Source organism: Pteropus alecto, unplaced genomic scaffold, assembly GCF_000325575.1.
Source record: "Pteropus alecto unplaced genomic scaffold, ASM32557v1 scaffold125, whole genome shotgun sequence".
Lineage (NCBI taxonomy): Eukaryota > Metazoa > Chordata > Mammalia > Chiroptera > Pteropodidae > Pteropus > Pteropus alecto.
Genome location: NW_006436888.1, coordinates 2,162,108 through 2,184,872, shown reverse-complemented (window position 1 = coordinate 2,184,872; position 22,765 = coordinate 2,162,108). Strand labels below are relative to the sequence as shown.

Here is a 22,765-nt window from a genome sequence, read left to right as displayed (position 1 = left end):
CAAAGCGGCTCCTCCCCAAATGTGGGTGTCGCAGGAGAAAACCAGAGGCCCTGAATTCCTCTGAGGCAGCCTGCGAAGCTGTCCCAACAGAGAAATACTCCTAAGAGAGCATCTGTTCTGACAAAATCAAAGACAGAAAAGGAAGAGAGAAAAAAACAGGGAGAGGATAAATGGAAGGAGGAAGAAGCAAGAGGGGAAGGAGAGGGATTCGAGGGAAAAAAAAGAAAGAAAAAGGCCGCTTCCATAAATAGATAACCGGCGCTTAGGCATATGCTCACGAGCCTGATCCTGTGATCAGCCTCCCAGGGAGTGTGAGCGCAGCCCGGGGAGGGCTTTGCCAAGCTCTGAATGGTGTCATCCACAGAAATGCTGTCCGCGCCACTGCGAACTTCACAACTGCGCACGCGCACGTGCTCGCGCACAGGGCAGGTGGAGCTCAGCCCCAGGCTGCCTGCAGCTCTCACCGCCAGCTGGCTGCCTGCTCAAAGGCTCACATAGGCCCTTCTCCTCCCCGGGTGACGTGCTGAGCAGGTGAGGGGCCAGCTGGCTTGGTCCTTCCCTCAGAGGGACTGAGCTAGAATTAGGCTGAGCCCCATCTCCAAACCTATGTGACATGCTCTAGAATGATTATGGCAACACTGTCTCCTGTCTCCTCTCTCGTACTCTACAGTGACAGGAACTCATCAGGATCTGGCAAGCTTAGAGGGGTCCAGGAAAACAATGTGCCTGCCTGGGCCACACAGTGGGACACGTGGGTACTACGGGCAGGGAGGTGGGAGCTGGCTGTCCCTGACAGCATGGGATGAGGGGTCACTGAGACTTTACACACCATAATGAGATCAACAGCCAGTCTGCTTCTCATTACCACGTGGCTAATAAGATGTGGTTCCCACTGGCCCCGCCCTGGGTATGTGGTGCCTTTCGCTTGAGCTTGCGCTAGGGTGTGGGATCCGCCCTCCTTACTTCATCTTTGCTGGAAGGACAATAAAAGTGGGCCTTAGTTAAAGCTACTTCTAAGAAAGACCCTAAAAACTCCGAATTACGGAAAACACAAACAGAACAAGACCACACAGCCCACTGAACCCAAAGTCCTCATGTCAGATACAGAAAACTAAAGCCCAAACTGGCACAAGACTTGCCCAGTCAGACACGAGCCTGACCGTCCAGCAGACTCCTGACTGCAATCGGGCACCTTTCCCGTGACACTGCCAGCTGCTCAGGTGTTCTCTTTGATTAATGGGCAGACCTCAGTGTCCAAGCTGGGATGTCCTCTTGATGACCAACAGCCTGGCTGGGCACATGGCCCAGCCCTGCCTTGTAAGAAATTCATTTGGGAATGAAAAAATGAGAGACCTGGGGACCCCCCTCTCTGCAGTATGATTCCGAACAGGCACAACTAAGCAATTCGGACATGGCTGGCACAGGTACCAGTCTCCAAAGCTGGCAGCGACAGCTCCTCCAGCCCTGTCAGAGACATACCCCTGCTATGAGCTTCCAGCTGAATCTGGGTGGCCCTGTGATGACTGGATGCAGTGACTCTGCACCAGCTCCAGGCCTGGCCCTTACTGGAAGGTCCTGCTTTGCTCTCTTGGAATCCAGCTGCCCCACTGTAAGGACATCCAGGCTCTCCTGTTGGAGAGGACATACGGAGGGGCCCTGGAGGAGACACCAACGTGCAGAGGCCACGTGATGAAGAACCAAGATGCCCCTGCTGACGGCACCGAGGCTCTGGTATGAGACACTTTCCAGGACCTTCCAGTCCCGCTACCAGACGAATGCTATCACACGAATGACCTCGACACCTCGCGGAACAAAAAACCCTGCCCGGTCACCCCACAAAACCAAGAGAAATAAACTGCTGAGGGTTTGAGCTGCTAAGTTTTGAGGGGGTTTGCTGACAGCAAGAGATAACCAGTACAAATGGTAAAACTATAAACAAAAGGGAATGATTAACAAAACAATTCAGGATAATGGTTTCCTCTGGGAGGGGAGGAAGGGCACCCAGGACACTGGCCATGTTCTGTTTCTTGACTTGGATACGCCTAGATTCGTTATTTAAACTAAACATATACACTTCATACACTTTTGTATGGGAACATTTCTCAAAATTTAACTAAATTCTTAATAAGGTCTACGGCCATGCCACCCTGAACTGCCGATCTCGTCTGATCTCGGAAGCTAAGCAGGGTCGGGCCTGGTTAGTACTTGGATGGGAGACCACCTAGGAAGACCAGGTGCTGTAGGCGTAAAAAAAAAAAATAATAAATCTTAATAAGAAAAGAGTGAGGTGCAGGTGCCACACTCAATCGATCGTGCAGCCAGGCTGCGTGAGTGGGGCCCGGGCCTCTCGTTTCAGTGGAGCTGAACGAGCCGCAAACGCTCACGGGAGTGGGGTTCAGGGAGGCTGGCCATCTTGTTTGTCCTTCAGTTCCAAAACATCCGTAAACAGACTGCTGACATAAGAAAGGGTTCGTTCTCCTTGAGTCATGCTCAGTTCAGCAAAACCTGAATCCCAGATCCCAACCGGTGACAAGGAAATGGCACGTGCGGAGTCTCTTCAACACACCAAGTGACGTGGCACCAGGCGCACAGCACAGTCCGATCACCCAGAAACTAAGAACACGCTACTCTGGGCAACAAGCTCCTCACTGCTGCCTCCAAGACTTAGGGATTTGAGATGCCGTTTGGCACCATGGAGGCAGCAGAACCTCTGGGGTTGGGCCAGGTAGGACCTGAACCCAGGTTCCGCCATCTCCCATACTAGCAGGTCATCTCCAGCAAAGCTTCTCCTCCAGCCAAACAGGGCCAATGAGACGACCGCTCCCATTCGTTACAGGATTAAGTTAGGTAATGTAGGCAGAGGGCCTGGCGCATGGCGAGCACTCAACACACTGTTACCGGAAGCGGAGATGCAGAATACAGCGTTTTCTAGGCCAAAGACCATGTCAGACGGTTTCTACATAACTGTTTATATCGGGCGCCTCGGGTGCACTCAGTAACTATTGGGTGACTTGACCTTGTTAAGAAGTTATAATCATAACCCATTATTCCTCCTTCTAAATGCAATCTGGAAAAATCCCAGGGCCCGATTAACATTCTGAGAGGGAGACAGTGAAGGGAAGGGTGCTGCGCAGGAACCATTCGGAGCGACTCTCTCTGTTGGGGAAGCACTTTATACTGAGCTACTGTTCTGTTAAGCCCCAAGGGTGTCCCAGGTGAAGGCTGCAGCATCTGCCGAGACCTCTAAGTGGGTCTACAGAGCACCGCTCCATCTGAGTCCAATGGGCACTTGTCAGACATGAACTATTACCCAGGTTACTAGCAAGTGCTAAACTACAGGCAGTTTCCCAACTGGCACGCAGAGGGAAGCCATGAAGCCGGGAACAACTGGCTCACCACAAACAAGATCAGGGGCTCCTCGTGGTAAGTCAGTTGTTCCCTGGCTTCATGGTCCCCAGAACAGGCTGCACCCGGCTGCAGGCCTGGACTTGACACAGACATCTCGAGTCCAGGGGCCGTGAGGAAACTGAAGCAGGTGAGAGGCATCACCATTTGCTTCCCAGTTGCTCACGGTTCCTGATTTTCTAGAAATACAGGTGGGTCTTGTCTATAGCTTAGCACACATAAGCTCAGGCCAAGGAAATGGAAGTTCACAGCAAGTCGGCCTTGCAAGCACGAAACCTACCCACCCAACGCCACCACCCCCCTTTTCGGTGCAATGTGGCAGAGGCAAATATCAACAAAACCAGCCCTTCCATGCTTTCCTCCTCCAGAAAACGTAGCTCTTCTATTAAGCTTGTGTTTCTCAAACTTTTACAATCAATTTCCCCTTTAGATAAACATACAAACCCGACATAGCACTTCCCAACTGGCCCCAAATTCGGATACTTCATCTTCTACTGGATAGCAGCCCCCACCCTGAAAGTCACTGCTACCCCCTATATAATCCCACCAGCCAGGATTCAGTAGTATTTTCTTTGCTGAAGTCTGTGCTATAAAAAAAATTTTTAAGCCCTAAAATAATAGCTAAATAGAAAATTAAATTGTCATACTGACTTTGCGTTTCAAACTATACAACTCCTACTACCTCTAAGGTTTAACCACGCTTCTGAAGAGGGGCGAGCATCCCCTTCCCTGACCCCCGAAGGACCCCACTACTCTAGGAATGTGGCTGAGCGGGAAGTCGGGCTGGCCCTGCACAAAGTGCTGTCCTGCATCCCAGCACGCCCATGCCAGCTTCGAATCCATGATGCCAATACTTGCTCTGGGGACTCCTGAAGCTTGACACGGGGTCAATTAAGGGCCATGCTATCCAAAAGACAAAATCGGGAACACGTGGGAACTCCTGCAGGGTCTGATCATTCTCCCGACATCTCTCAAACCCTACCTCCACACTCCCCGCGGTGGCGGCACGCGGACACAGCCCGAGATGACGCGGGGCGGCTGCCTCGTCTGCCCCACCAACTTTAATAAACTCACTGCTGGGGTGGGACTGCTTCTTACCTCTTCCTTCCAGCTGTTTATGGTGCCTGCCCCAGGATCTTGCTCTCAAACTGTTACAAATAAAGTTGGAGAACAGGCCTGGGAGAGAGCGGTGATCCTTGGCCTTTTCAAGTATAACTAACTCAAGATCAAAATACTCTGGACCCTTAAGAAATAATTGTACTTTTGGTACTGAGAACATAATAGACAAAAAACCACTATGAAAAGTGAATTTAAATCTACTAATTGCAACAGCATCCACATGCATTTGAGAAACAATTCCATGTACATGGATGAGAAATCTCCCCCAGCAGGCGAAATCTGTAGTGTGATACAGCGGCACGACTGTTTGTAATTACTGCTCTCCCCTCTAGGGGTCCTCAGCCCACAAGTTAGGAAACAGAAAAGACAAGACTTTCACAAGCATTTAGTGAATGCTTATTCTGTGCCTGTCTTGGGTACTGAATTAGAGCTCTGAGCCAATGGGGCAGACAGGTGATAAATGGATATAATATATAACATCACGTATTAAACGCTGTGAAGGAAACTAGAAGCAAGCCGAGGAGACAGGCACAGAGTCTATTTAATAGTTAAGAAAAGGGTCAAGGAGGACACCTCGCTGAGGTGACATTTAAGCAAAGACCTGAATGAAGTGCAAGAGCGAGCCATGCCACTGTAAGCCCAGGGACCATGACGGACACAAGGGAGAGCAAATACGAAGGCCCCGAGACAGGAGTGACCTTGGCAAAGGGGCCGGTGTGCCTGGAGAGGAGGGAGCGGGTGGGAGGATGAGGGTCGCTGAGGGTGGCAGCAGCAGAGGCTGAGGTCACTCAGGGTCCCAGAGGCAAGTTAGACTCTGGAGTTTCTTCTTAGTGCACTGGGACGTCCTAGGAGAGTTGAGAGCAAGAGCGTGACTGTGAGGGGGCAGGAGGGGACACAGCAGCACCAGCAGAGAAGCCAGAGACGGAGGTGGCCTCCACCACGCGGGAGCGGGAAAGGCGTCAGATGAGGGGTACGTTCTGGCAGAGCCACCGTCACTAGCTTGTGATCAAGTAGGTATGGATCGTGGGGAATGATGGTGGGGGCAGAGATTTAGTTGGGGGAAAGAAGAGTTCTGTTTTGGCCAATGACAACTGAGATGTCTGCAGCAGAGATGGTGGTTAAAGCCGCGGATGGAATGGGATCTCCATGGGCGTGAACACTGGATAAAAAGAGACAAGACCGACGTACTCAGAACCGAAGAACATGCACTTGAATCAGGCAAGCTTCTCTGAGTTCTAGACTGCTCACCCAATAACTAGAAAAACCACCCCATGTGTGATGATTGTGAGGATTAAAGAAGACACATTCCAGGAAGCACTGCACAAATACTGGCAAAAATGGTATAGGATATTACTTCTCTAACACAAGCCACTGACTGATCATAGTCAAACAAAAAGAAAAAAAAAATGAATTCATTAAAACAGAACAAAGCAGGTTACCCCAGTAGAGTGCACGGTGCCTTTCCCACAAGGCAGCAGGTCACGGCCTTGGGAAGGCAGCCGGTGGAGACTAAAGGAGCCACAGCCTGGTCCAGCAAAACCAAAAAGTGCACAGGTTTTGTTCCCATCTGGCTTCACACTTCTGCCGTCAGGCCTTTGCTACTGTACTACTTAGGGCATAAAGCCTGAGAAGAATTGCCCACTGGAGTTAAACATGGATGGATCCAGGGGTCTTACCTCTGTATTTGATGGGCTGGGGGGTAGTAGAGCGGACATGTATATCAAAGTCAACTGCAGAGCACTACCTAGTGCAGGTGCCTCGTGGGCGGCTGGCAGCTCCATGGGCCTAAGGCCAGGCCTATCTGAGCACCTACCCTCAAGGACCTTCCATCAGAAGACAAAGACCCAGACTCTTTCACTACCCTCTGATGAGTACTGAAAGGGTGCCCCGGGGAGCATATGGTACCCAGCCAGATCTAAAATGACACATGACCAAAAGCGAGAAGGATGTTCAGGCAGAGGGCAGCAAAAGCAATGGTATGGGTACATGACAAAGAACGGTGTGCATGAATGGGGGACAAGGTGGAGGGGAGCAGCACCCCTCAGCATCACAAGGGAACAAGTGAGTGGGGAAAATGGACAGGCTAGAGCCAGGCACGTAGGACCAAGCTCGCCATACCAGGCCTTAGCGTTCATCATCGGCAGTCGGGAGCCATGCCAGGGGTTTAAGCAAGAGAAGGCCATGGCCAGGCTGAAGGTCACTCTGGCTGCATTAGTACACAGGACAGACTGAAAAGGGGAGATCAGAAGCAAAAACCAAGTCAAGAAGTCCAACAGCACTGGACCCTTGGGATGTGAAACATGGGACAATATCACCTGCAACTGGCACTGGGAGGGTCTCGCTAGTGCCCAGGATCCAACACACACTTACATGGATGTTTCTGAGCAGCCTGTGCAAGTGGCCCTCCCACGAAATATTATAACATCCTTTGAAAATCTTGAATACTTCTTGGAGTGACTCAAAGTCCCTTAACAGTTAGAACTGGATCCTTTCTAGGGGAATCTGGGCCATGCTGTTTGTCCAAAACCATAAACCCAGGCTGGGAATTCCTACCTCTTACTCACATTTACTCACATTTAAAAGAAACATCCACAGCTCCGGTGGGATGTATGAGACACGGGTAAGGGGGAAAGGAGTTACACTATTCACTGTATATCCTTCCTGTACTTTTTGTTTTACCATTTGTAAATATTACTTATTCAAAAATTAAAACTGAGAAAGTAAAAAAGGAAGGAAGGAGGAAAGAAAGAAGAGAGGAAAAGAAATGTCCACAAAGTTAGAGCTCCTTTGTTCCATTTACCATAAACCGTTAAGACATTTTCTACAAGACTTGGTGACTAAAAACTTCTCAACAGGGGAAAAGAAACTCATAAGAGGAATGGAAAATTATGGTAATTTCCACAAAGAATGTGTCACTTGAGAAAACTTCATGAGCAAAAATTCCTTAAGGGGACAAAACTAAAAATCCCCTAGAAGAGCAATTGGTAGCCTTTTTCAGACAGAGATGAACCCTCCGACACTGTGATGGCCCTGAAGACCTCCTCGGGGACAGTCACACACACACACACACACACACACACACACACACACACACACACGGCTCTGCAAGCGACTTGGGGGAGTTTACTGACTCCCTGGGCCCAGTTAAAACTCCTGTCTTGGAATCAAGCCAAACTAGTTAAGTACCTCGGGCAAGAGCACTTAAATCTTGGCACCCCAATTTCCTATCTGTAAAATGGGGATGGTAATAAAGTTTCAACTTCATAAAGTTGCTGTTGGCCATCATCATTCTTATTATTACATATTGACCCAGGCCAGCAATAGTGATAATATTTATCGAAGAAAAGGGGAACCTAATGCTCTAATCCTTGCCCTAGATTCGAAAAGTGGATGTAAAAATGTCATCAGTCATCCAGGCACCCAGCACAGATGAAGTTTCGACCTGAAAAAAACACCAAAAGGCCATGCAAACTGCAATGTTTACTCTACTCCACTCAACAGTAACCACAGGACAAGGCAGAGGGGCTTCAGAGCTGATGGCCAAGAACAGGATGATTCTGGAGGAGCCTGAGGGTGAGGCTTTCACTGAGGAAGAAGATAGAACACAGGGCAATTCCAAAGGAAGGATTAGTTGTGCATGATACTGATTGAGATCAACAATTCAGGGCAAAAGAAACATTTAGGCTGAATACCCATTGTTTGGGGGTGGATATATTTAGACTTCATTGTAGCACTTACTTTTCACCTTGACTGTTTCTGAGTTTGTTTCCTCACAAGGATTAGTGACTGCTAAAGTCCCTTCTGATTTCATTAAGACTGCCCGATTACAAATGCATGCACTGGAAGTATAACATGCTGTGTTTGAGTGACAATAAAAATGAGATATTTACTTAGTATTTAGCAGATGTTTTTTTCATTCACGACTTTCCCTGTACCAGAAATCTTAATTGTAAATCTTAAGATTTCCAACTATGAACATGAATTATAAAGGGCATAAACAACTATGAACTATATGTGAAAGTATATAAATGATATAAGCCAACACCGAACTGTATATTCCAAGCAGGATTAAACTGAAGTTAATACTTTGTAAAACTTAACTGGGAAAAACTAAATGAGTATAAGAGGGTATTTCAGAGGAATATTTTGAGGATCTCAAAAACTTACTTTACAGCTGAATAAAGACTAATCAAGTATTCAGTGTCTCAACTTCCAATGACGTTTTAAAACTGTTGGCCTCCTAAATTCAGGGGCTGAGCGCTGCTCTGGAAGGCAGGTTTTGGTCAGCAGCCCTGAGGGGTTAGAAGAGGCTGGGGCCCCAGCTCACTCTTGAAGAAACAGTGCTGCTGCGCCTGGCCTTCAAATCCCCTCCACCTACAGCAGCGATGAATCAGCAAAGCTGCTGAATGCCTTTTTAACGGATGACTTGCAACCCTGGCGGTTTTTCAGCCAGCCGCTTTGAAGTGAGCCTCAGAGAGAAACTTGGAAACCGCCAAGTGCTGCCTCGTTCCAGGTCCTAAGGCAGGCAGCCTGAGAGAGAGAGACAGAGAGAGACAGAGAGAGAGAGAGAGAGACAGAGAGAAAGACAGAGAGAGAGAGAGACAGAGGGACAGAAAGAGATAGAGAGAGAGAGAGAGCGAGTGAGCGCGCACCTGCAACACCAGGGCTGCCAGAGAGAAAGACAGAGAGAGAGAGAGACAGAGAGAGGGACAGAAAGAGAGAGAGAGAGCGTGCGCGAGTGAGCGCACACCTGCAACACCAGGGCTGCTCTGTAATGCACACAGGCCAATCCCAAGGTGCCACTTAAGAGGGCCACAGTGGGGGAGGGTGAGTACACAAACTTAATTCTTAGGGGTATAAAAGGCAGGTCAGAAATCTCATGTTGTGTTTCATTCCTATTACCTATATCTTCAACTCCCCAAAAATGCAAATATAAACTGGAGAAAATATTTACAGCCTATGTGGTAAATAAGGGTTAATAATCCTGATATACGAAAGGCTCTAAAAAATTAATCAACAATGAGTGAGCATGTCCACACAGAAGCTTGCAGACAAAAGTTCGCAGCAGCGTTATTCATAATAGTCAAAAGATGGAAACAACCCAAATGTCCATCAACTGATGAATGGATACATAAAATGTGGTATGTCCACACGATGGAATATTATTTGACAATAAAAAAGTCTGATAACTTGCCACAACATGAAAAGATGATGCTACGTGAAAGACGCCAATCACAAAAGACTACAGGTTGCACAATTCCATTAATGCGAAATGCCCAGAATAGGCAAAACCGTAATGACAGACGTGCCTGCCTAGGGCTGCGGGGGAGAGAGGTAAATGGAGAGTGACTGCTTAATGGGTGGTGCATTTCCTTTTGGCAGAATGAAAATGTTCTGAAATTAGATATGGTGATGGTTGCACAATTCTGAATATACTAAAAGCCAGAATTGCACATTTTAAATGGGTGAATTGTATAAGTGAATATCTTAATAAATCTGTTATAAAAATTCATCAACAACAAAAGGTCTCTCAACAGAAAAACGAGTCAAAGAAATGAACGGGCAATTCACAAAAGAAGAAATACAAGAGTCTGATATAATCTATACAGAAAAAAAAGATGTCCGACCTCACTAATAGAGAAATATAAAAAAGCACAAGAAACCACTTCCAGTTTCAGACTGGTAGAAACGGAAATGACTTCCAGTTCCCGCCGTGGGCCAGGCACGTCCCGGTGAGTGGGCGCATAGAGCCGTGGACGGCAGCCTGCCAACACTGACGCACGCTTCTGATGCCTTCATTGGCTGCGTAAAAATTCACGCTTGGATTTGAGTAGCTGATCACAGAGCCCGCAGTACAGATGCTACGATCTCCCAATCTGATGGGGTATTTCACCAGCTATAAGGAAACCGGCAGTCCTGGTAAAGGACTGTGCCCAGAGAAAATCCAGCCTTGCTAATAACAAGCTCTACCGTGCTAAACACTCGGGAGGTTACTGGCAAGAGAAATGGCGGGCCCACTGTTTCTAAAGGGCAGTGGCACACGGAGACCACCACCGACAGAGGCATGAAGGGAATGACTGAAACAGCTGCTGTGACAACCTGCCTGCCAAGTGTTTCACTACACATACGCTACCTCATCGATACCCACAATATCCTGTGAGAAGGGGATTAATATGACCGCCCGCCATTGTGCAGATGAGCAAATCAAGGCTTTGAGATGATGTCACATGATCTAAGTCTCACTGACATGCCCAGTTCAAGGCCAAATCCATTATACTCTAAAATGTGTGCTCTTTCCACTTCAGCCAAAGACAAAATTTCCTCAGACAGACACAGAATACTAGGCCCAATGGAGCCTTAGTCTGTCCCTAAATGGCAAATTCTGTCAGTAATTGGCAATGACCAACGCCCTTTCCTTATACTAATGAGTGCTACAAAACAACTCATAAAAGTCAGAAGTGAACATCACTAAGTCTTAGTTCTAATCTTCGGAGTTTGCTGCTGCCAGAAAAAACACAAAATTAAAGCTCTGCAATATCTTAATTACTTGGGCCAGGTACCCCGGCCGATTCTCGTTGCAAAGAGCTACAAACGCTGAAGAAAAATTGTAAGTCATCTTTTAAAACGAATCAAAGAACTGGCAAGTGAGTAAAGAATCCTGAGACGTCAAAACACACTTAAGCAAAGGCTGAGATCCAGAGAGCAGGCGGAGCTCCGAGGCTGTGTCTCCAGGGCATCTGCAGACCTGAGCAGGCTTGGGTTTCCGGCCTCTGCCCCTGGCCCAGGAGGGAGGTCTCAGGGGAGTGCCTTCCAGAATAAAGCTGGGGCCCAAAATGGAAAGAAGACTGCATTGAAAACTGCCAAGGTCAAATCTTGGTGCCAAATAAAGAACAGTAAAATCCCCCCCGCTCACCCACCTCGAGAATTTGCAACCATTAGCTGGCACCCCAACAGACAACAGCCCAAATTCACATTTGTAGAAGATATTCTTCAGGAAGATAAAAAGTGATCCCAGAAATAAAGGTATTAAATGCAAGAAGAAATGAGGAACAATTAAAGTAGTAAATAATAAGTAAATCTAAACAAATACTGAACTACTGATGTCTTATAAAATTTAAAAAAATAAAATGCACATCTGTAGAATAAAAGTCAAGGAGGACTTTTAATAAAAGTCAAATGACAGAAATTAAAGTGTACCAAGGTCCTCTGAGAGTAGGGTATAAAGACAATGACTGAAAAAAAAAAAAAAGACAATGACAACTAAGGTTCGACTTTGATGGGGAATACAAATTGAGAGATAAACTATGTCCACAGATTGGAAGACTTAACATTGTTAAAATGTCAACTCTATCCAAATTGACATGTGATACATTCAAAACAATTCTAATAAAAAATCCCGACAATTTTTACGGAATTTGATAAGCACAACCTAAAATGAAGATGTAAGAGCAAAGGCCAAGGCCTCACCAGATACCCAGACTTGTTACACAGAAGCTCAGGCATTAAGTCAGTGCGAGATTGGCACAGAGATAGAGAATAGTAAAGAGCCCAGAAACAGACCCACACATCTGTGGACAGGATATATGATAATGGCTACTGTTGATGTTACAGAACCACATGAAAGGGATGTATTTTTTCAAGAAAAAAAGAAAAAAGAAACCAGTTCCTTATCCCGCACCATACACAAAAATAATTTTAAATGGACTAAGGACCTTAATATAAAAGGTAAAAAGAAATCACAAAATGTTTAGAAGATAATATATAGAGGAATATCTTTATAAACTTGAAGTAGGGAAGAAGTTCTTAAAAAAGAAACAGAAAGTGCTAACCATAAAATTAAAAAATTGATAAATGACATTAAAATTCAAAATTTCTTCTTATTTAAAAAAACCTACAGTGAAAAGACAAGCCACAAACGGGAAGCGGATAGTTACAACACACATAACTGACAAAGGATTAGTACCTAAAAGAAAAAAGTCTCTATATAATAAAAAAACAAACAACCCAACAGAAAAATGAGCAAAACATTTAAGCAGTTGTTTCACAGAAGCTGAAGCCTGAATGACCAATAAGTATATTAAAAGATGCTCAACCCGCTAATCAGGGAAATGCAAATCAAAATCACATGAGATACCACTGAACTACCCATCAGATTAGTAAAAATGTTAAATTCTCAACACCATTGTTGAGAAGATGTGAAGCAAACAGAATCCTAAGTTGAACTGTAAACTGGGGAAACCACTTTGGAAGCAGTTTGGTATTATTTGGTCAAACTGAAGATGCACACAGCCTGTGACTCAGTTCCCCTCCTGGGATGTACCCTGGAGTGGTTATGTGTGTCCCACACACATTCACAGCAGCACTGTGTCTTGGCAAAATACTGGAAAGTAACCAAATGTCCATCAGCAATAGAAAGGATCAATACATTTTCATACAGTGGAACATTATTCATCAATGAAAATGAAATACAACTATACGCAACATGGATTAATCTCAAGAACAAATGTTAAGCAAAAAATTTAAGTCACTGAAAAAAAAATGATTATATTAAGTTCAAAAACCTACAAAATTAAACAATACACTGCTTAACAATACAAACACATGTGTTAAACGATAAATAAAAATAAAAATAAAAAACGATTTTAAAAAACTATAAAGAAAGGCAAGAGAATGATTAGGCAAAAATTCATAACATTTTTTTGTAAATTGAGTGATGGGTATATGGATGGGTGTTCCTGCATCCATATTCTTTACACTGTATATATTCTTTTGTATCTGCTCAATATTTAACAAAAATTTTTTCACAAATTACAACGTTCATTCTGACTTTAAACAACGTTTCGAAGCATTAACCTGGGCAGCTGAGTTACAGTCAACTGGGAAAGTCCCTGACAGGTGCTCACTCAGCCCTGATGCTACCGAAATGACATGCGCTTCCCCAGCCTGGCCTCGGGGCTGGGGCGATGCAGCTTCCCACCAGGCAGTGGAGCCAGCCCCCCAAAACAGGAAAGCCTGCTTAGATGATCAGTTCCAGCATAGGAAGTGGTGAGGGTGGGGTAGGGGGAACAGGTTCTGCTGCCAGACCTTTAAAAGGTCTTAAAAACCAGAAGCTGAGTATGACTTTGATGTTACAATGAACCCACCAAGCCTGCTTTCTGGCCTGGTCCCCACTCGGCTGGAATTGCCACCTCTGAGCCGCTGCACGCTGCCGTTTAGACACGAGTGAACAACTCTCATTCTAACCATGCCCTCTGCTTCCTTCCTTTGAAGCTCAAAGCTTCTCTCTCTCCAACTGCTAACAAGCAGGTCTGAATCCAGGAGTGCAAGCCCTGGCTCTCGGTGTGTATCAGCAGTGATTACATTACTGAGGTCGGCCTTAATTGGCCCTAGAACTGTTAAGCTATTGATACCCACGAGGACCTTAGAGAGTGCCAGGTACCTACGCTGACACTCAACACACATCTGTATCAAATGCTGAAATCACTCAGTGCTAACATGCGTATTCCCTGACCTGTAGTATTTCAATCATTTTAAAATCGTGGCCAGCAAAAGAAGTAGATTATGGTCTCCAGGACAATATGCTTTGCGCACATAAGGTACTTGGAGTTTTTTGTTTTCTCTAAGGTTGGGGTCCCTCCCTTTGGGGTGTCCATCACCCGACAATGTGCCACCCTGCCAGACAGCATGTCTTAGTACTTCAGTGACACCCATGCAAGCACCATCAGCCTTCGGGGAATTCCAGGACACTAGAGAATGGGCCACCTGGCCTTTCTCGTGGCAAAATGCTAATACCCTGAGGTTCTGCCCACAGAGGCTGCCCTTTTGGCTTTCAAATGGGAGGGCTCAGTGTATGTGCATTTGACTCTTAAAAAACTATCTTCTGACCTAAACTCTGATAGTTTAGGTCATAGTTCTCCATGTCTCCATCCCATATTTCTGCCAGACTCTAAATAAACCACCAGGTTCTCCTCTCTCTTAGATATATGTACAGACATATACACACGCCCAGAACAGCTCTAGAAGGACACACGGATACCATTTACAGTTACCTGGAAGGGAAACTGGGTCAGGTGTGGGTGGGTGACTTACTTTCCATTCTTTAGAGCCTTCTGATTTTTATACCTCGTGCATGTGTTCCTACACCAAACTTTCCTCTACTCTACCCACTTTCTTTCTTGGCTCTCTCAAGGGTCTTCTCCTAATGAACACATAATAATGTTAGTTACCAATTATGGAGCCAGGGACTCGACTGAGCATGCTATGTGCATTACCTCATCAATAATTCCACCCAGTAAGGTTATGTGTTATTACCTCCCGTTTTACAGCGGAAGAAACCGAGGCTTAAAGAGGTCAGGTACTTTGCCCAAAGGCACATAGTATAAGTACAGTAAGTTTAAGAACAAGTATGAGCCCAGGTACGTCTGCCTCCAAAGTTCATGCTCCTAACCAGTACCCGATATTGCAGGGGTTCTTAGCTGGGAATGATTCTGCCCCAGGAGATTTTGGCAATGTCTGGAGACATTTTTGCTCGTCACAACTAGAGGTGGGTGGGTACTACTGGCATCTACGGGTAGAGGCCAGGGATGCTACTAAAACTGCCAAAGTACACGGGATTGCCGCCCACAAGAAGACTTACCCAGCCCCAAATGTCAACGTCAAGGTTGAGAGACCCTGCTCTACTGGAAAAAGACAGAAAGACAGAGAGACTATCTTCTGACCTAAACTCTGGTAGTTTCGGTCATAGTTCTCCAGGCCTCCATTCCATGTTTCTGCCAGACACCGAATAAACCACTAGGTTCTCCTCCCTCTTCAATCAATAGCATGCCAATCCCACATCACACTGGAGTTGTCTCCAGCCCCAACTGCCAGTTCCTCTTCAGCCAATCAAAACTGATCATCTATCCATCCAACCATGTTTACTGAGCACCAGCTATGTGCCAGGAAATGAGCTACACAGTGGGAACACCAGGAGAAACCAGACTCTGTCTCTGGTTGGTGCTGGTGCTTGGGGTCTAGCCAGGGGACAGACAAGGAAGCCTATGATTATAGTATGAAGTGAGACTACATTGAGAGACCAGTGCAGGATGCTAAGAAATCACATGGGAGGGGCCCCAAACTCACCTGCACTGCGGGGCTGGGTAAGGCTCAGACAAGGCTTCCCAAAAGACCCTTCATGAGACCTTTCAGAATGTGGTCTCTGAGAATCCACAAGTTGGCAACTTTAGTTAGAAAACTTGATGGAACCCCTAAGGAAAACAGGGAGGGCACAGAGCAGTCCCTGATCCTCTATGCACGACCCGGATAATTCCTGCTTCAAGGGAGGACAGCGACCTGGCTTCTCCACAGGTTCAGGCCTTCCCTGATCGCAATCCTAACTGGCCTCTCTGGCTTTGAACCACCCTGCACCTTGCAGCGTGAGGTAACTAACATTTGCCCAGCAGACCTTGTGAAACATGTGCTTAATCTTGCAAAACCCTCAGAACAATTCAAAGAGGTAGATAGTGTTATCTCTGTTTTACAGATGAGGGAACTGACACTGCGTTGAAGGAACTGGACCTCAGGACATAGTGCCACTACCCAGGGAAGCGGGGATTCACACTCAACACCAGAGTCCTCGTTGCCTCCACCTGAGGGGACCTTCACAGTTATCGAGCCAACACATGGTCACTCTAAATTTCACCTCAGTAAAGCATTCCAACGCCAGTCATCCTTCTGTGCACCAGACTTTTGAACAGATCTCTATGGTGTTTCTTGCATTGTACTGTGATTATCCATATGGCTAAGAGTTCCAGCCTTACTGATGTCGACATCTCTAGCACTCAGCAGTGTCTGACTGGACACAGGAGCAAGCCTGGACTCCCTGGGACCAAACGACAAAAACCCACCCAAAGCCAGATCAGCCTGCCTGGGAGCATGCCCAGCCCTCCTTCACCAATGCAATAGACTTCCCCTCAGGCTGGGATCAAATCCTAGTCAGCAATCTAGGCACACAGGGGCCTGAACAGGTTTTCTCAGCCAGCTTTCCTTCCAGCACTGGGGCAGTCATGATTCATTCTTTGGCTGTATAACAGATGCCTATGTATGGGTACACAGTCTACAAAAATATGTATCTTTAAACATTAGAACCTTAAAAGGAATGTGTGTGTGCTCCCCACTCTTTCTTTCCCTTTTTGTCTTAGGGAGTACATACATGATGGCAGGAGCTGGAACAGCCAGCTTAGACCATGAGATGCAGCAAGGAGAGCCACATGGAACTCTGTTTCTGGATGACTTCATGAAACAGAGTGAGCTGCTCTACCAGCTCTGGATCTACTTCCAGACTGTTAAGGGATAAGGAATAAATTTCCGTTCTGTTTCAGTCACTATATTTTGGGATTGCTTTGCTGGAGCATTTTAAGATTGTAGTTATTTAAAACAAGGTGTAAACATTGTCTAGTGATTAACTTGGTCCGGTCTTTATTGGTAAAACAACAATAATAGCAACAACTTCCCGCAAACTAAGATTTTGTCATTTGTATAATTTTAAAGAAAAAGTCATCTTGAAAGGACAATTTGAATGACGTTGAGCCTTGAAAAGGACAAACTGACCTCCTGGTTTGTTTCATCCTTGAGTATTACAGACATACCTCAGATTTCCAAGTAGCCCAGACTACTCTTTTCTGACAGTTTGTCTGCGCAAACTCCAGCTTGGCTCTCTTCCTCCCACTCATTACCTGAATCAAAGACACCCAAGTGGAAAATCTGATGAGAACCCAAAGGGTGAGTGCTTCCCTAAAAGCTGCCCTTTCATTCATCCATCAAACACAGGCAAATGCAGAGCACTGAGCCTGGCACAAAGCAAGTGCTCCATAAACGTTAAACTGGATCATTATTGGCCTATTGGGGCCACCGTCATTTCTCATCTGAACTATTCTAGCAGCCTTTTAATTGGTCTCTAAGACCCACTCTCTTTAATACATTCTTCACATGGCCAGAGTGATCTTCCTACTCCACAAATCTGACTCTCTTAGATGGCTTCCCATTAACCTAAAATTTAAACGCCATGACTAGGTTTAAAAGGCCAGGGAGGACCAGACCACAGCCTGCTTCTTTGGTCTAACTCTCATCTCTGAGAGTGAGAACCTAAGGTGCTTCAGGACACAGTTGGCAAGCACAGAGCCAGAAGCCCGGCTGCCTGGCCCCACAGTTCACACTTTTAACCACTATGCCAGTCTGGATCATTTGCTCTATCCTCACAACCTATCAGGTGCTGAACCACCGTCTGTAGAACTAATGAATGAATGAAAGAAGGGTACACAGGGGCAGCGTCTGCCTCCTACTCTGCCAGCACCTCCTAGGCCCTGGTCAGCGGGTGCCCTCGCCCCGGCCAGCGGATGTGAGCTGCCCCCGGGACCCCGCCACCTCCCAACCACAGAACGCCCACCCGCTGCGGCGCGCGGGGTCATGGGGCGGTGACAGCCGAGAGGCGTGGGCGGAGATGCAACCAGCTGGGGTGTCACCCAGCCGGAGAGGTGACTCTCGCTCCTTCGCCGGGAGATCCGGTCCGCCCGCCCACTCCCCGCTCCGGGAGGAACCAGGTCAATGTTCCCCCACTCGGTAAAAGCCCACCTTTCTTAAACAGAAAGGGAGGAGATGTTGGGAGCCAAAACTAAGAACAAAGAATCTTCCTCCGCCGCCTCCGCCCGGCTCCCGGGACTCCCCCGGCCCCGGGCGCTTGCTGACCCTCACCTGCCATGTCCCGGACCCCACCGCCGAGGGAGGTGCATCACGGCCGAGAGAAGGCCGGGGACGGCACTTCAGAGCAGACAAAGGGCGCCGCCATGTTACAGTCGGGCGGAACCGACCTCGCTGGCTTCCCGGCTGCAACTTCCGCCGCATGCGCAGCGCCCACGCTACCTGAGGCCCGCGGACAGGCGCATGCGCCTAGCTACCCAGAAGTTCTACGTTAACTTCTGCGCTTGGAATTGTTCTCATTGTAACATTTACTTTGGTTTTCTATTCAAAAAAAAATACAGCTCTCACTTATTTAGCACTTACTGTGTGTCAGGTACTGTGTTAAGCGCTTTACATGCATTATCTCATTAAAGCTCACCCACCTTAACATAGTATTATTCTCCCTCTTTTGGAGAAAGGGAAAACGGAGGCTCAGAAAAGGGAAATTAATTGATCGTTGTCACGCATCTTACAAGTGATGGTGCAAAAATGTGACCCTAGTGGTTTAAAGCTAAAGATGTTTTTCTCTCTTCCCAGCCAATCATTACCCCTTTCCCTAGGGCAGATCCAGGATTAACCTGGGTGTGAATGACAATGCCTGGAAACAAGTATCTGCAGGAAGTGTCTGGAGACTTCAGCAGTCCCTCTGTGGCCTCTTTCCAACTTCCAGCACCTTTAGGCCATTGACTTCTCTGCTTCCTCACAGTTCATGAGCTTTCTCTTTTCTTCACTTCTGATCCTGTTTATTTCCTGTGATCTTTAATTTAACAACACTCTTGCCACTAGCGGAAACTCCTTTGTGCCCTTGTCTTTCTGTCACATGGATTTGGTAAAGAGTTCCAACCTTAGATGAATCTACTCCTTTTCTCTTGCCTGGACCCAAACAGCCACGCACAGTTGGAGAAAGTACTCGATGGGACGGACTTCCCTACAAATTCATGACCGCTAGCCTTAAGTGGGACTTTCACAAATGTCAGCCTAGCCAACTCACTAGTCCTCTCTTCGCAATGACTAGAGAAACTAAAAAACTCACCAGCAGTAGACTTCATCCTTTTCTTTGCAGGAAAACAATAGTAAATCTGATAGGAACCCTCTTGCTTTCCTAAGTATACTAATCTACTCTGTGTTCATCTGTGTCGGATATAGTCGGTCAGGACTCAGCACCCATCCCTTCCAGAATCTAAAAAGTTAAAATTTTATTTCCCAGACTCAGTAGAATCCCAGATACAGATGGGTTCTGCCAGCTCGTAGAAGGTATAAGTGAGGAAGTAGCCATTGGCCTCATTTCTGCTGGCAAGTAAGATTGTTGGGGGTTTTTGCAGCAGGGCATGGTGGCCAGTCTCCAGTTTCATGAGTGTTCAGAAGGATCTGTGAGACGGTGACAGCCACATTCAGCATTCTAGTTCTTGGAAACCAGCTTCTAGTCCCAAATCTAGATCCATGGAGCCCTGCTGTGGTGATATGTTCTTGAATGCACGAATCCCAGTGGTGGCCTCTTGCTTCCCCATCCTCCTGATTGTGGCATGAATCATAGCTCCTGATTGGTGAGTTCTATGGTGTCTGGGAGCCCAGTCTAGAGGCCAATCTAGAGACCGTTCTTTCAGCCCCTCCAATAATTTTATAAACACTTAATTCTCTACATTAGATCCCTTTCTGCTTAAAATAAGCCTAGAAGCATGAGGGATCCTTTGGGTGATGGAAATGTTCTGTCTTGAACACATCAGCGTAAATATCCTGGTTGTGATATTGTGCTGTAGTTTTGTAAGATGTTACTTACCACTGGGGGAAACTGGGTAAAGGATATGGGGAAACACTCTGTATTCTTTCTTACAATTACATATGAACCTACGATTATTTTGAAATAAAAATGTAATTAAAGAGGAAGCTCAGCGAGGCTTCTGTTTCTGTAGGACACTGACCCTCAAGGGCGGAAATCGGGGCATTGGATTCGAAGGTGATACAGATCTAGTTTAGTTCATGCAGGGGAAAAAAATAGTTGAATAAGTTATTACCATAAATATTACTGCCCTGGGGAAAGTGCCTAATGAAAACAAGGCTTTGGTAAATGGAGCAGTTGCTGCATTTGACCATTGTGGTGGAAATGAGGACTATAAGGGCTGGGGGATGGGCTGGCTATTTAGAATTGCACTGAAGACTTTCAAAAAAGAAATATGTAGGGTTTAAATTCTCAGCTCAAGACAGGATCAGAGAACCAGGGCCATTCCTGACTACTCTAAAAAAATGTGTCTTATCTCTTGTAGCCACAGGGCTTTATGTAGCGAAATATTGAACAGAGCTAACCCTGTGGGTTTCTGAATTGTAATATAATTGTAATCTGGGTTGTATTGACAGCCTGCTCAGGTGCACTGAATGAGAATGAGGGGCATTTAAGAATCAAAATGGGTATGTTTGGGTGGATGCGAATGACTGAGTTCCCAGGCTCACCAAATCCAAAATCCAGTGAAACTTCCTGTTTGACTCCTGCCATCCCCTAAAGGGGAGGAACCTTGCAATAACCAACTTACTTTTCACCTACCATAACGTCCTTGTTCCTGCTCCCTTTTGCTGATAAGTCTTTCATTTTGTACAGCTCCTCAGAACTCCTTTCTACCTGCTAGATTGGATGCTGCCTAATTCAAATGGATTTTTGCTCAAATAAACTCTTAAAAAAATTTTGTAGACCTCAGTTTATCTTTTAACACCAGCGATGGAAGATTGAGTCTTTCTCACATCATACGTCTCTGGCCTTTTCCCATCATCATATCTCTTTCTAACCCATCCAGGAAATATTCTCCTATTTTAAGGACTAGTACGATTAGCTTGTGCTCACTCAGATAATCCAGGATTATCTCCCCATCTCAAAGTCCATACTTATGATTTTGTGATATTATAAAACATGTAAATATACATATTTGCTCTTAGTCCTGGTTCCCAGCACAGAGCTCCCGGCACCCTTTGACTCTCCAAGTGAGGAGTACCAGAAAGGTATCTTTTGTTATGTTGATGAGGTGACTTTTGGACTGCCCCTAGGTCACCTGAGAATGAGAGCAGGGGACCCAACCAAGTGATTCTAGAGTTGCAACTTGCGGTCCCACCCACCCACCAACCTCCAGAGAGGAGAGAAGGGCTGGAGATTGAGCTCAATCACAAAGGCCAATAATTTAATCAATCATGCCTCTGTAATGAAGCCTTCATGAAAACCCAAAAGAACGGGGTTCTGAGAGCTTCTGGATTGGTGAACACGTGCAGATTTGGCGAGAGTGGAGTTCAGAGAGCATGGAAGCTCCTTGTCCCTTCCCAGGTACCTTGCTTGCCCTACGCATCTCTTCCATCTGATTGTACCTGAGTTGTATCTTCTGTTAAACTGAATCCAGAGGCTTGGCTAGAAATAAATGACAAAGATTCATTGAAGGGATTTGCAAATCAGAAACACAACTAGGCAATATCCAGAGTGTTCTGAAGAAGAAAGAAAAGCCGAGCGTTCTTATAGTGAAAAGTACATCCTTGAGAAGGATCGGTCTTGTATTCTTAGCCTCTGGATTGGTCTGAGACAGTAATCGGTAATCGAGATGTCTGGTGGTCTGGATAATGGATGAGAATGAAAAAAGGAGTTCTATGGGAATTAACCTTACAGGTTGATCTGATTATAAATTCCTAACTGTGCAGGTCAGGGTGGATAGTCACACCCCAGGCATATAACTTTTCAATAAAAGGTTTATCTTTGCCTTAAGCAAACCTTGTCCATTGTTTCTGTGCATCAGGGTTAACACATCTTTGAAATAAGTGGTAATCAGCCTCAGGAGAGCACATAATCTTCTTAACTCTCTTGTAACGTGCCTTGCTTTCTCCCACCTTCTTGTACTCTTCTTAATCAAACGCATGAAAGAAGCTGCAGATCTGTTATTCCATGGGGCATTTGAGATCTTGCTCCCCGGCATATGCTGTCAGTTTGGCTCAAATAAATTTATAAATTCATAAAAATTCTCTACAGGTTTGGACGTTTCTTACATCAACAAAGATGTCCAGTGGTGTGGACAGGTGAACATTCTTCCCTAAATTCTTCAGAGGGTTATCTACAGGATTTATATATCTCCCCAGGCATTGATGCATAACTGAAAAGTTCAAAAAGTTTATGTGACAGGTTACCAGAAGGGAGGGGGGAAAATAAAAAAAATTTAAAAAATATATGTATATATAGTATGAAAAATAAATAAACAAACTGGCATTTAAAAAAAGAAATGGCAAAAGAAAAATACGATAGCAATCTTTGCAACAAGAACTAATATTTGAGAGAATAGTCTATATTCACAGAATTACATATTTTTAAAGTAGATTACTTTCCAGAATTTATAAATGTATTAATAAATAAAATTTTAGAGATCTGAAATATTTTTAATATAGTAGTAAGACTGTTTGGTTACAAGAGACAGAAATACCAAACCAATTCACTTAAACACAGGAGGAACTAGATTGACTCACAGAACACAGAAGTCCAAGAGACATAGCAGGACGAAAAAATTAAATCTTT

At 45.8% G+C, this 22,765-nt stretch overlaps 1 protein-coding gene and 1 pseudogene across 1 annotated transcript in view; one reads left to right on the top strand and one right to left on the bottom strand.

Moving 5' to 3' along the window:
- The window catches only part of ZBTB17 (zinc finger and BTB domain containing 17), a 28,167-nt gene extending 9,770 nt beyond the window's left edge, over positions 1 to 18,397 (bottom strand). Inside the window, exon 1 of the mRNA XM_025048585.1 lies at positions 18,253 to 18,397. Within this exon, the coding sequence (XP_024904353.1) occupies positions 18,253 to 18,259 (7 nt within the window). The 5' untranslated portion in view covers positions 18,260 to 18,397. The remainder of the gene's footprint in view (positions 1 to 18,252) is intronic.
- Positions 2,130 to 2,246, top strand: LOC112481825 (annotated as a pseudogene).
- Positions 18,398 to 22,765: the final 4,368 nt, after the last annotated feature.